The sequence below is a fragment of the Hypomesus nipponensis genome, chromosome 21 (assembly GCF_054491055.1).
Source record: "Hypomesus nipponensis isolate SF chromosome 21, ASM5449105v1, whole genome shotgun sequence".
Classification (NCBI taxonomy): Eukaryota; Metazoa; Chordata; class Actinopteri; order Osmeriformes; family Osmeridae; genus Hypomesus; species Hypomesus nipponensis.
Window position 1 is genome coordinate 12747069 of NC_140381.1, and position 14064 is coordinate 12761132.

The following is a 14064-nucleotide window of genomic DNA, read 5'->3' on the forward strand; positions in this document are numbered from 1 at the left end:
GTTACCTAATGAAAAATCTGTATTTTCTTCCAGCCAAAGATGGACGCAGATTCAACCAATTGGGGATCAGATTAGATTTGTTTTAGAAGGCGGTTCTAAATGACCAACGATGACAAAGGCTTGGACCTATTGCAATGGCTTTACATTTCACTGACGTCTTGAACGCCCAATACTGACAATTCAAGACAGTCAAATTTACCATGATATCCATTTTGGTCGAGTGACATGTAGTCAGATGGATACATACGGATAGACGCCTGCATTGATTGTAGCTTGACATATTAGGTGGAATTGGGGGAATGCTTTTTGAGACAAATATTCCGCTTCTCAAACAAATGCTGATTTCTAGTCAAAACGATGACATGCTACATCAATGAGCTAGAACTTCTGTTGCATAATAGTATTACTTACATTACACTTACTGAGTGCACTAAGATGTAGCATTATATGTAAATGACTGAACCTCCACTTAATCTAAAGCGGAGGTGCTTATAAAGGCAATTGCCATCTTCCAATGCAGTTCATGGTTGGCTAATGGGGATTGTTTACTCCAAACCTTAAGCCAAGCTACTTGAGTTGAATGGTTAAAGCTGAACTTTTGCCGAATGTAAATGAGTATTCAACTAGTGTTAACCTGTGTCAAAGCTTTAAAGCTTTAATGCTTGTATAAATATGGTCATAACTTGTGTGGAACTAGTGGAATCATTGCATGTTCAGTTAATAACAATTGTGACTTAAGTGGTAGATATACTATTATGTATACTATAAATATATAGGATACTGCTATGATAGTTCATTTGATGCTATAGTACAGTCTATAATGTTACATCCTGGTGAGACAAAAGTATAAATAATATGTGGAAAAACTCCATTGCCCTGACTACTCCACTGAAAATGTCAATCTAGGACTGTACAGAACTGTGCTAATGGTTCATGCAGCCTTGTTTTAAATAGCAAACACATAAAGATAAGCATATTAGTATTTATGTATTTATCAGGCAGCCTTCTTCTGAAAAACTGTATCGGTGATGTGGACCTGTATAATCTCCTTTCTGTGCAATTAATTGCTTTGGATAAAAGCATCTGCTAGATGAATAGCTGTCCAATCCCTCAATTACCCACTATCCATGTATTATAAATGTTCGTACATGTATACTGACTACCCAAAAATTCCCCCTATTTCCCCCCAAATCTGTCCATTATGGAATCAAAGGTTAATGACAAGGGGTGCTTTTTTCTATATTTTACTGAAAATACTGAGCCTCTTAGCCAGCTAGGGGTACAGAGGAACAGGAAGAGCAAGTTACAATCAACGACTTTTAGAAATAAAACAAACAGATAAAGATCATCCATGACCATCTATCATCCTGAGGGTACAGTATATTTCAGTCCAACTGCAACCCTCACTCCAAAAATTATAGAAATAAGGAAATTATAGCAAACCATTGTTGTACAACTGGACCAGCGCATCATGTTTTGGACTCCAGTTCTTAGGTGCAGTCAATATCTCAATATTTTTGTTTCCATGTTGCAGGTGTAAGGTAGTCTCCAATACATCTTCTATAGGGGATATCCAGTTTGCCTGTGTGTGCATCAATATGGACAATTCCATCCCCTATCACCTCATTAGACAAAATCAAGTAATGAGTCATCTGATTGGAAACAGAGTTGGTAGAGGACTCATCTGTATTGATACTGGAAGACTGGCAGACCAGTATAGTTCAGTCCTCCCAAAGGGAATCTGTAAAAAGTTATACAACTTTGAGAATCAATGCACTACACAAAATACTTGTAACACTTCATAACTATTAAATGTATTTACTTGTAGATTGTATTTTTGTTAATATATCTACAATAGTAGCGTAACCATTAAAATCTGTTTTTCATTATCTGCAAGTTTGGGGAAGTGAATTGTATTGCAAAGCTAGCTGAGTACAGAATCCCTTTCTGTGCCCACCATGGTGATCCTCGTCCTACTGTGTACCCATGAGGTACTTTTACATTTTCCCTTCGCTAACCCCCTAGATTTCACTTTTATTAATACCTAAAAATGATTAATAATTATTTGTTTATTATTAGTACTATAAACAAAAATATTACACGTGGCACATTTACTTTAGCATTTGCATTGAATAGTAATTGAATGCCAAAAAGGCAGCTAAAAAGAAGAAACAAATAAAAATGAAATTTTCAGTGTAAGAACCAGTCGACTATATATCCTCCCTATTAAATGAAAATGTTCTTCATCATTTCAAACCTTGTCCATAATTTTAAACGGTTTCTACTATATGCTAACTGGACACTGTGTCAACTTCCCTCAAATAAAATAAGAGGGAAGATAGCATGAGACTTAAATTAACGCCTGTCTCTCATAACAATAATTTATTATAAAGTGATAAAACTTACCAGAGTGAAAAATAACTCTAATGCTACGTCTGAGACCCAGTATCTTGCTCTATTCCAACCCCTGGACAGATGTTTTTGATTGACAGGTACATCTCTTCCTCAGGATCATAGTAGTAAAATTTCCTCAGGTATGATATTAATGGTCTGAAAAGGAAGAATTTAAATGAAAAACCTATCTTATAATGAGTTATCACAGGCCAGTTTATCATAGACAAGTAACAAAAAACACAAAAATAAATATTAAGAAAGACCAGTACTTGGGCAGTGGCAGCTCCTGGATGTGGTCAATGCGAACCATCTGTCGGATGCAAAAGCGACAGAGGTGCTGCAGGGACTTGACGTTGCTGAAGCGAGATACAGGGTAGAGTAGCTGCACCGGGGTAGGGGGGAGCCCTTACATACACAGACAAAAAACACAATAAAAGTGACCTAGAGTGCTATGCTGACTGAAGATTCAGTAATAAAGGGATGTTTCCAGTATTTTTGGATTGGGTCAAGTTGTGTGTGAATTTTGGACTTTTACCTGGCACCCTGGATCGCAGGAAGTAAAGAAATTTGCCATTCTTGGAGTGCATAATGGCACGCTCGATGAACTCCACCACTGAATGGCAGCGATCTTCAAATTTTGGGTGACACCATAAACTGAAGGTACCTACAGACAGGAATACGGATGGTCACACCATCACACAGTCTTAAATTCATAGGGATTACACAGACAGACAATACATATGATAATTGTATTTATTTTAAATCTATATATTTTTTTGCTTAATTGTGTCTATTCAATCACTGCCTGATTACTAACCCCTGTAGTGCTCCATGCGCGTGTGGTGTGTGACACCCTGTGAGCGGAAGCTGAGACTGAGGATGTAACGAGGGTCAGAGCTGTCTCGAACCAGAAACGAGCCATCAGGTTTCCCCTTTAACTTCATCTCTGCATCTTCCCAGTTCATGGGACCCCAGTACCAACCACACTGGAGGAAAGATAAGCATGTGATGAAGATCAAATATATGATTACTTTACCCCAATCTGTCTCTGACACACAGACACAGAGTGCTTGCACAAATGCACAAGCATAACTGGCGTCATGGTGTACCTTCTCCAGTTCTCTTAGGCTAGCAGTAAAGTTACTAGCTTCTGGTCGTCTGAATGGGCAAAGTATGGGAGATGTGGCAAGTCGATGTGGATTGTCAATCTGTGAGGGGTTGGAGTATGGCAGCACTCTGAGAAATGCATCTGAAATAAAACAGAGAAACATTTAGAAATGACTCTTCATAGAGACAGTGTGATCTAAACCACAAACATAGGTGCCACTAATCATAAATGCTACCAAATCAAGCATTTACCACAAACATGGAATTTTCTACAGAAAGTATAATAACTACTATGATTACATTTTGATTGACTGGTTTCTATTCTGGAAGAATAATTCAATTTTCAGTTGCCAACCGGTTTATATATGTTAACAAGAGGTGTATGTTGGATGTACAATGTGAATAGCTATGTTTATCATGGTCATGATATGTGTCCTATTTCACATATTCCGAAATATATATAAAAGTATATGTACAAATCAATAATTTTTTTGTAATTATAAAGGACTAAATATAAGGAATATGTATCAGTCTTCATAATAATACTGTAATGAGTCAAACTCCTCACTCAAGCTCAACTTTAGTTTTGGGCTTAAGATCCATGAATCCCAAACACCCTCCACTCTTTACCCCCAACTATCTTACCATTGAGGCTGATACTATGTTGGATGGTGGCATGGGAGGGAGGAGGAGGAGGAAGAGGCAGGGGAAGGGACTGAAGGGATGCCCCAACAACACTCACTAGGAAAGGCACAGGCTGCTGCCCACCTATGTCATCTGGAACAAAGAGGGGAGGGAATGGAAGATTCAAACCAGGGAAGGGTAGGAGGTCTGTACAAGGATGTCTTAACTCTGGCCCAAAGGACCTATATTATATTATGTATATATGACACAAAATGAATTCCAGTTATCAGTAAAGGGCAGTAACCAATTATTTAAATCAAGTTTGCTTTACTATGGCCTGTCCAATTCTAACAAAAAGCTTTAGTATTAATACACTGAATGCTTTTAAAGTGTTTTTGTGAAAATTGATGTGACACCTGTTCTAGACATAAAAATTGTTACCCATGTCCACAATTATAGTGACAAAAATGTATTTAGAAATCTGAGCCGCTTTTTTCCACTACACTACTGTATAGACTTTCCATTGTAACATTACACAGTAGTGGGCTTACGTGGACAAGAAACAACATATCTCACTTTAAAATACATCTGTTGTGAAATGTAAGGATGTCATACATTTAAGAAAAGGTGGCATAAAGGAGTCAAGACAAACGTGTGTGGGTTTGAGGTCATCTGTGTTTGCATTAGCCTATGGGCAGTGACTGGCAGAGAGGTTTGTACAGTTTAAGCAAGTACAAAGGAGTTAACATGGACTAATACCCTTCAGAGGAATGCCATAAGTTTATGTTTATGTGTGTGTGTGCATGGCCGCGGGAACTAAGGGTGCTGAGGGTGCTGCAGCACCCCCTGCTGACAGCACGATAATTAAAAATGATATGACTTGAAATAATTTCCCCGGGACTGCCCCGCAACATTAACCCCCGCCACCCCCCCCGATAAAATATGTCCCCGCGGCTATGTGAGTGTGTGTAAGTGTGAGTGAGTGTAAGATGGAGAGAATGCAAAAGAGAAAAAAAAAGAAAAAAAAAGAAAAGCAGGAATACCTAATAGACTGAGACTTCGACGTGGAGGAGGTGGAGGTGTGGGAGGGTGGGGAGTGTTTGCTTCCCTCCTTGAGATGTCCACATCTACTAAGGATACGGTCTCACCTGATTCCAGAAATAAAGAAAGGTTGGAGAAAGAACAATTGAAAGGAGAAAGTGAGTGAAAGTGAGGAATGTGAAATAGCAGAGCAACAGGTGTTAACATACAGCATTTGAGCATGCAATGTGCGGGTATCCTTGGTCTTCAGGGGATAAATACTGCCTAATGGAATATGCTTTAGGAAACCATGTCCAGCTTTACATGCGTGTGCAAGAGCTTGTTGTTTGCATTTGTGTTATTCCACATTAGGACGTGTAAAGATCAAAGCTGCTTACCAGTAAATGCAGAGAAGGAAGCAGGGGAAAAGGCACTTTGGGGCCTGGTCAGTCTGGGTTGGTTGTGGTTAAAGAGAGAGAAATGACAAAGATTTGAAACAGTACAGTTTACTTTACACAGACTTTAAACAGTCCAGATGTTAGTGGTAAGTTATAATTATAAAAAGAAGCCTGGATGCTAGGAAGAAGCTTCTATATAATCAAGTAAAGTCTATATAATCAAGTAAATCATCAACACAGTAATACATTTGAATTCCGTACCTGTTTACATCCTGCTCCCCACCACTTGCGCTTGCCATATCCATCAGACTTCCGGCGGAGGTTATGGAATAGGCCACTGATTGCCTTTTGTCCAGAAGGTTATTAGAACCACTACAACTTTTAGTTCTAAAAAGTTTACTCAAACGAATTTTTAGCGATCCTTTCCTGGACTTTACTGGGACTTTAAATGTTTTATCTTCACCATTTCCTTTCCCGGGAGGGGTCCATGGCACACTAGGGCACCGGTCTGGTCTCCTGCGAGGTGTTGATGCTTGGCTAGTGTTTGGACTGGCACCTTGGTTTGAGTTTGGTCCATTTGTGAGTACGCCTACCACTGGTGAGGTGGGTAACTCAGGATCGGGTGCAATTTCTGAAGTTGCTTGACCATTAGGATTAGGTAAACTATATACCTGTGGGTCTTGATGCACTGAAAAGCAAGACCGAGAGGCGACCCCCTCCACCTGTTTAGTCAACTCTACTTGAAAGCTGTTTAGCGAAAAAGTTCCTGACATCTTCTGAACTATTTCCCTTTTTCTATTGAGCAAAAATGCGCCTTCTCCAGTGTCATCCGACTCACCCTCCGGACAGTTATCCATACCCAGACCAGATACATCCCCAGTCCCCAGCCCCTCCAACACCAACAAAGCATCGCTAGTCTCTGTAGGATCATCCCTAGGTCCCATCCCTGGCGCTGCCGACCCATGAGCACCCGGGCAAGAGCACTGAGGCAGCTCTCCGTTCTTGAATAACATCTTCGGTACGGTACCGACTCCCAGCTCGCCGAACCTCCTGGCTAAGTCAAAAACGGACCCCTCTCTGTCTGTGGTTGTCCATTTCGATTCTATCACAGTAAATGGGTTGGATTCATCAGATAACAAGGGCCAGTTTGGCGAATTGGTAATGAAACGGTGCCGGTGGCATAGTTCACTCTTTTCAATATCTGCAACCATCGTAGTCAATGTCATCTGGGGATGCAGACCCCAACTCTGGGCCAGATTATTCTGCTGTTGCACGTCACCAGCGTTGAACGTATTGTTATTGCTACCCCCAGTTAGGTCGGAGGCAGAGCCGGAGATCTTGTCAATACAAATGTGGTCCCTCGGATGATTCTGACGGTCGGTGGCACGATCTAATATACCCTCACCATCCCGTAATATGTTAGGAAACACCAAGAGCTGGGGCCTTAGGCCGCTTCTGTGAGAGAACTCAAATCCTTGGGCCTCCGTAGCGCTCAGTTGAGAAGGAGGAATAGACAGCAATGGTCTAGTCGCCATCACTCCCATGTCAGGTGCAGTCGTTCCGCAGCTCGTGTGTGCATTTTTCAACGACGAGGGATGACTTGAATGCGCGAGGCCTGCTATAGGATCTAGGGTGAATTCCAAGCTTCCTTTCATGTTGCTATGAGTCAAGACCTTCTTACCGAGTCCTGCCATCACGCTACCCGACGACACATTCCCATTCTCTTCGTCCAAACGGTCATCCTCGGCCGCTGAAACCAGGCGCATCAAGACAAAATCGGGAGACATATCTTGTACGTTGCTCATAATTATTCCTTAATTCGCGAAAGGAATAAGCGATCTTTACTTCACATAGCTACCGCGGTTAATTAACAGTTTTTTAGCCAATAGTCACGAAAGGGCAAAACCGTAATGTAACATAAATATGCTACGACCCAATACAAACTATTTCAAGCGTTCTTTCATCATCGCTTCAATGTATTGGTAGGCTAACCTTTATATTCTCTCGACGATTGTGCGCTAACATAGTATAGTTATTCCATTTGTTCATATTATCTGACGAACCCAAGGGTCAAACATACGGTCTAAACCTATTTCACAGAGTAAAATCCTCGGAAGTCTACGACCACTATCGCTCATGTTCCCGAAGCCCCACCCGCTCCCTCACTTCCGCAAATCCTGGTTCTCCGTGTTCGCTTTTCCCAAGCCTGTAGCCTATTTTAACAGCCTACCATATAAGAATTCGAGATAGCTCAAAAGGAATAGCTGCAACCTATCCAATCCACCCACGTAAAGATGAATTCAGTGTATATGCGATTTTAAATGTGTTTACTTTCTAATTTAAAGTAGCTTAATTGATTTCAATCATTAGGCTATATGATTCCATAATGCCCCAAAATAATTTATACCGTCGGTTATGGCCCGTATGTTGCCTACCTCCTCTTATTCTGCCAGTAGGCTATGTTATTGGCACATAACTGATTTTGGTATGTCAATTCATAAACGGTGTCCAATTCCGTTTGGCTGAAAATAAAATTGGGTTCCAGTGAACATTGCTTGGATTTATATTTTATATAGACCAAAATACTATCGTTTGGGCTTATATAAGTATAACTATGAAAAAACAAAACTTTGAAGAACAGACTGTCCCTAAGCAGAGCTTTAAGTGTGGAGCCTGTCAGATAGCCAACCTTCTTACATACTGAGTTAATTTTCCTGAATATGGTGTGAGACCGTTAATCAACCCAAGTAATCAAATATACTGTAATGTATGCATAATACGAATATATGATATGTCCTTGGAGTGTCATAATGTACTAAGCTAACTCACATAAAAGGTTGTGCCATTGAATTAATTGTAACCTGTGATATTAATAAACTGTCCATATCATAGGTACAACAAAAATGTGTCTTGTTAAATGTTATGGGTTGTGTCTTTGACTATGTCTGCTTCCAGGAGCTGCCTTTCTGGGTAATGTTTTTATTTACAATACTTTTGTAAGTCTTGGTAGATACAAGTTTCGCAGACAGAATTCCAAAAGTGTACTATGTACACAGTATCTATGTATCAAACAGGCATAAACTAGACATCTCTCACCACATATGGAACTATACATAGCTAATAAAAGACAGTGTCCTTCCTTTCATCTCTTTGTATCCTCTGTCAAATAATAATTACACTTATTAGAGCCCACTATTGCAATTGTTTGACAGCCATCACTTTGTAAAACATAGCCTAAGGTTTTACACTGTTTTTCCAGTAGGAGGCACTGCACACTACCAATGAGGAACTTAGTTCCTGCACTATCCACCTTATTCTCAGGGGGTCTACTGCAGCGGTCCCCAACCCCCGGGCCGCGGACCAGGTACCGGTCCGTGGGTCATTTGGTACCGGTCCGCAGAGAAAGAATAAATAATTACATTTTTTCAGTTTTATAAAAAAAAAAAAAAAAAAGTTTTATTTTGAAAAATGACCGGATTCCCTCTTGTTGTTACATCCGTCTATCACGTACTCCTGTAGCTTGTCTCGGTTACTCGGTACGTTGCCGCTCAAATGAAACCTACAACTTGCTAACATTGTATTTTTCATGCACTTTAAATATTTGTTTTTGTGTTGCGTCTTATTTTGAAGGCATGTTTAAATGTTACCATAGCGACCAGAGAGTGTTTGGGGCAGAGCCGCAGAGACATGGACATAATAAGGGCAGAGAGGATTCATGTTATGTTGTTGGCACGATGTTACGAGGCCGCTGCTAATAAAGTTGCATAAGAGTACACAGTGGTTTCACGTTTATTATTGTATTTAGAAAATGCCACCGTTTGTATGCCGGTCGTATCATTTTATTTTATGTATTTATGCGCCATGCCTTAAAGGCCGGTCCGTGAAAATATTGCAACATTAAACCGGTCCGTGGCGCAAAAAAGGTTGGGGACCGCTGGTCTACTGCATAGAAATAATAAAGAATTGACGCCGCATCGAACGCTACTGCATACTGGCGCTGACGAGACGTGGGGCCGCCATCTTGGAAAGGTCCGATCGCTCCACTCAGTGTAATCTGGTTGGGACAATGAGCTGTCAGCGCATTTAATTAATCATACCGCACTGAATACCTAACTGATTTTCACACAGTTTTTTTGCTGCAAAGGTCATACATGTAGCTATGATACAGGCCACATGTTTTGGCGTATTTTAATATTCATAGTGGGCCTTTCCTTTAAACCCTTTCCTGCCGGACCATTCAAATATGGGCATTAAAATGCCCATAGTTCCCGCGTCAATATCTTTGCCGTCCAATTTCCGATTTTATTTCTGAAAACTGCCAGATACTCATGACAACTTAAGCCAAAGTACATGTCATTGGTTAGAGGTTACTGGGAGGGGGAAATAAATGTATCGTCAGCAACGGGAGCCTTTGTTTTCCGAAGCGGAGCCAGAGCGGAGACCATGGGAGATTGTCTTCGGGGTTAGATTCACAGCTTCGAATTGAAATCAGAGACGATATTATGAGTTAAGACAAGTTTCTTAATATGTGTTGTCAATATTGTCGATTAAAAGTCTAAACTTTTTACTTACGAAGAATTTGTTTGTGGGAGTGACGTGATCATTTGAGCAAAGAATTACGTGTCCGGCTTGGCCGTTTTTGATAGGCATCTATGACAGTAGTAGCACTGTTTAGCCTCTATTTTAGCAGCTTTCTGTGAAATTTGGAAAAACAACATGAACTTGCTAGATTATATAAACTATAAGCTAAATGTACGTGCCTTGTTTGGCCAATTCGGTCGATTGTGGAAGAAGTAGGCTACAAGTAGCCTAATATCGACAGCCCTGATGCCTACAGTCGGTGCCACTTGTGTAAAATTCGCTGGCCAATGTTTTCCAGTAATATCTGTTTTATTTCTACAATAGCATTCTTGTGTCAGTTGTGTCATCTAAGTCAGTGTTATGGAATATGACATATCAAGTCTCAGTTCATAGCCGGGTATGCACCGGCCGGTGCAGTAAACACAGGGGGCTAGGCTAGCTTGCTAGCTACAATTTCAGTACAGTAATATCAATAATTATTACTCCGCTTCCCGTCGTGCCTAACAACTCCCCTTACCTGTTTTAAAATCAGCGTAAACCACGGACTCGCGGGGCTCATTGCTTTTCTAAAACTGTTACTACACATATTTGATATGGTTTCATCAATAAAAACTATTAGAAACAAAATAGTTTAATAATAAACCGTTATTCTTCCGCTAGTACAAAGTATAGTTCCTACATAAATCGTTGCCACGCAACAGCCAGATGGACATCTTTGCCGTCTTTTTCAATTTGAAATATTCGATGCGCAGTAATATGGAATGTTAAAGAATGTTATGAGGACAACCTGTGAGGTTATGCTGGATTTTACAACGGCATGGAACGCGATATAGCCAATCACAACCAAGGATGGGAACAACCAGTTTTAGAATCTTTATTATGTCTATGGTCAGAGCCTGTTTAAGGAGAGCCTTGCCACTCCCTATTAAGCCCCATTGTACCGAATTTGGCTGCAGATCCACCAGAGTTCCACTGGGGGTGATCGCGAGCGAGTGCATGTTGAATGGGAGTCTATGGAGCTAAACGGCTAAATTTGTCTTTTTTGCCTGATTGTCGTTGAGAAATCTCCGATTTGATTGTAGTTTTTGCATGTTCAACATGGATTATAGGTCGAAAGTTGAATGAACAAGTACTTATGTCCTTTTGATTTCTTACAGGGTGAGTCGTTGTTGCCTAAAACACGCTAGCATTCTGCTAATGAATGCTGATTGGTTAGTGAAGGACTGATACGACCAGAGCTCTTGCTTGATGGCATCCAAGCGGAATCAGAATGTCAGAGCATTAGCAACATTAGCAACAACATTAGCAAGCCAAAACTCTTTCTAGCATGTGTATTGACAGGAAAAGCCTAACCTGTCAGCTGTGTTGTCGATGCCCTGAGAGAAAAAAGTAAGTGACCAGAGCTTGCCGTAAAGCAGTAGCTCTGGTCGAACGATGTGTATGACGTCAATTACATTTTCAAAAGCTTTTTAGAACAGAAAGGCGACTTTTTAAAAATCGAACAGCCAGCAGTGTGTATTTTTTTTGCCTCAACACAAAGTAGGATGCGGATTTCCTCCGTCGGTTTTTTGTCCACAAAATGAAATGAGTACACATACGATAGTGTTTTGGGTGGTCTCTTCAAGGCTAGGTTTTTCAGTTACATTGTTTTGTAGTCAAAGGAAACTGTACCGTTTGTCATAAGAACAATCCCTTTTTGTTGTGGGTGTGTGTTCAACACACTGTCTGTGAAGCTACAGATTTAGCTAAACAGCGCAACTGGTAGCCTACCAGAGATCCGCAATGACATTTTATAACAATGATAATAACAATCAAATTACAACAAATGTTTAAAAACAAACCAGTTTTAGTTAAATTACAGTTGAAATTACTTTCGAAAGAATCACTGTTGACGGCTGGCTGGGACTAACGTATGGCAAACCGCAACTTCCGCTATTCGCCGGAAGTTACACCCATAATCATTTCTACAGTAGACCCCCTGAGAATAAGGTGGATAGGCGGAGCCAAAACCCAACTGATCTACATCACAGCAACTGATCTAAGTCAGATCACAGACAGTTGCATTCTGTTACTCAGCTGGTACGATGCAAAGACAAAGTAATTAACACATAAAACACTCAGAGACTGCAGGTATGACTGTTCTGATATCTGCAATTGATTTACCTAGTGTGGGAGTCAGATGGCTGAGTGGTTATGGAATCGGGCTAGTAATCAGAAGGTGACCAGTTTGATTCCCGGCTGTGCCAAATTATGTTGGGTCCTTGGGCAAGGCACTTCACCCTACTTGCCTTGGGGGGAATGTCCCTGTACTTACTGTAAGTTGCTCTGGATAAAAGCGTCTGCTAAATGACTAAATGTAATGTAGTGTTGCTGTTGTTGCTAAATTCAATACATTCGAGGGGGCGGAGCTACAGCTCCTTCAGGCGACACACCACACCAGTCTCAAGCAGAGAAGACTGCTGATTTTCTCAAAATTTCAAATTCTAATTTAACATACATGTTTTTTTTTTTCATTCGAATTTGGATTGGTAGTCAACAACACATTCTTCTGTGGTGTGATGAACTTAAAAACGTATTTTTAATTCCACTTGACAGGATCTTTAATAAGCAATTGAAATAATTATTGATCGAGACAAGGGGAATGAGACTGCAGGTACATAAACTTATTTTAGTCTGTGAGACAGTCAAAAAATGCTGGTACTGGTTACTTTTCTTGATTAATTTCTTTGAGTTCACATGCCACTTCGCAGAGCCACAGAATATGTCATGGTCTATTCACCACGGAATCAGGACACGTCGCCTTCCGTTTCTGGTTCCACCATCCTCTGCACCTCATCCTCGCCAAATCAGGGATTGACCCCTCCCTTTACTCAGTACATTCATTCAGGATTGGTGCGGCCTCCTCGGCTTCCAGCCAAGGCGTTGCCGACCACACCATCCAGCTCCTGGGTCGCTGGTCCTCCCAGGCATACCACTCACGTCAGGACCAACCTTCCTGACCTTCATCACACTCATGCTCGCATCAGCCTCGCTGCAGCCCGCTAGATGAGTCTGTTCCTTTTGGGGATCTGCTTGAGCTGCTGCTTGGCCGTGACCCACTAGGACTTTCCGTCACACCCCAAGTTCAATGCCTGGTAAATATGCATGCATCCTTCACATCATCATTCATTTCTGTGCATCCCAGTAATCACACTCTCGTCCCCTAAGTAACCCCAGGCTTGGCTCTGCTACCAGCCTCCACCAAACTGCATCAGGCTTGGCTGTGCAACCATTATTCAATTGCTGGTGTGTTACTGAACTCGTGAAGTATTATTATTGGGCTAACTACAGAATGAATTTGAGGAATATTCCTTTGTACCTAGAGTGATAGTGAAAATAGTATCCAAGGGTTAATCCATCAAGTGTGGGATTTTGATGGATGCTCTAATACAGGGGGCTTAAAATTCGACTTGCATCATCCTCTCTTATGCCTACATACACACATATGCACAGACACGAACACACACATACACACAAACATGCACTCACAAAGCCTCTGCAGCCAACAGATGTGCCACTCTCATTACCCCCCATAACTGGTACATGAACATTCCCAGCACTTTGAAAGGGGAGGAGTAAGAGGGATGGATTTTGTGTGAGAGATTGAGGAAGGGAGGGAAAAAGAGATTAAAGAGAGAGTAACCAGAGGGAGATGCTCTGCAGCAACATTGTGTAAAGAGGCAACAGAAGGAGAAGAGCTATTCTTCCTACCACAGTATCAGTTTAAAACATTATCTCTTTTGATGCTATCAAGGACTCCCTCAACTTTGATCAGGCACCATCCTCCCTGCTGTTGTCTTTCTACATCTGCTCAGATCTGTAGTGCGACGCGCCTCTCTCTCATTAATCATGTGTCTGCTTTCCTGGAAAAGGAGTTCGGAATATAGAAACAAGACAATGC

General features: G+C 41.1%; 1 protein-coding gene across 2 annotated transcripts; it reads right to left on the reverse strand.

Annotated features, from left to right (window-relative positions):
• Window positions 1–1245: 1245 nt before the first annotated feature.
• Window positions 1246–10789, reverse strand: socs7 (suppressor of cytokine signaling 7). 2 transcript variants are annotated; one of them, XM_084684816.1, is made up of 11 exons: window positions 10642–10789; window positions 5805–7293; window positions 5544–5596; window positions 5169–5273; window positions 4147–4278; window positions 3504–3643; window positions 3212–3380; window positions 2930–3058; window positions 2664–2799; window positions 2407–2550; window positions 1247–1741 (listed from the first exon to the last, which is right to left on the reverse strand). In XM_084684816.1, exons 2-10 carry the CDS (start codon window positions 7235–7237, stop codon window positions 2430–2432), a joined length of 2418 nt encoding a protein of 805 aa, XP_084540942.1. In that variant the 5' UTR covers window positions 7238–7293; window positions 10642–10789; the 3' UTR covers window positions 1247–1741; window positions 2407–2429. The 2 variants fall into 2 exon arrangements, with proteins under 2 accessions (XP_084540941.1, XP_084540942.1); XM_084684815.1 differs by lacking the exon at window positions 10642–10789 and having other exon boundaries at window positions 1246–1741; window positions 5805–8094.
• Window positions 10790–14064: the final 3275 nt, after the last annotated feature.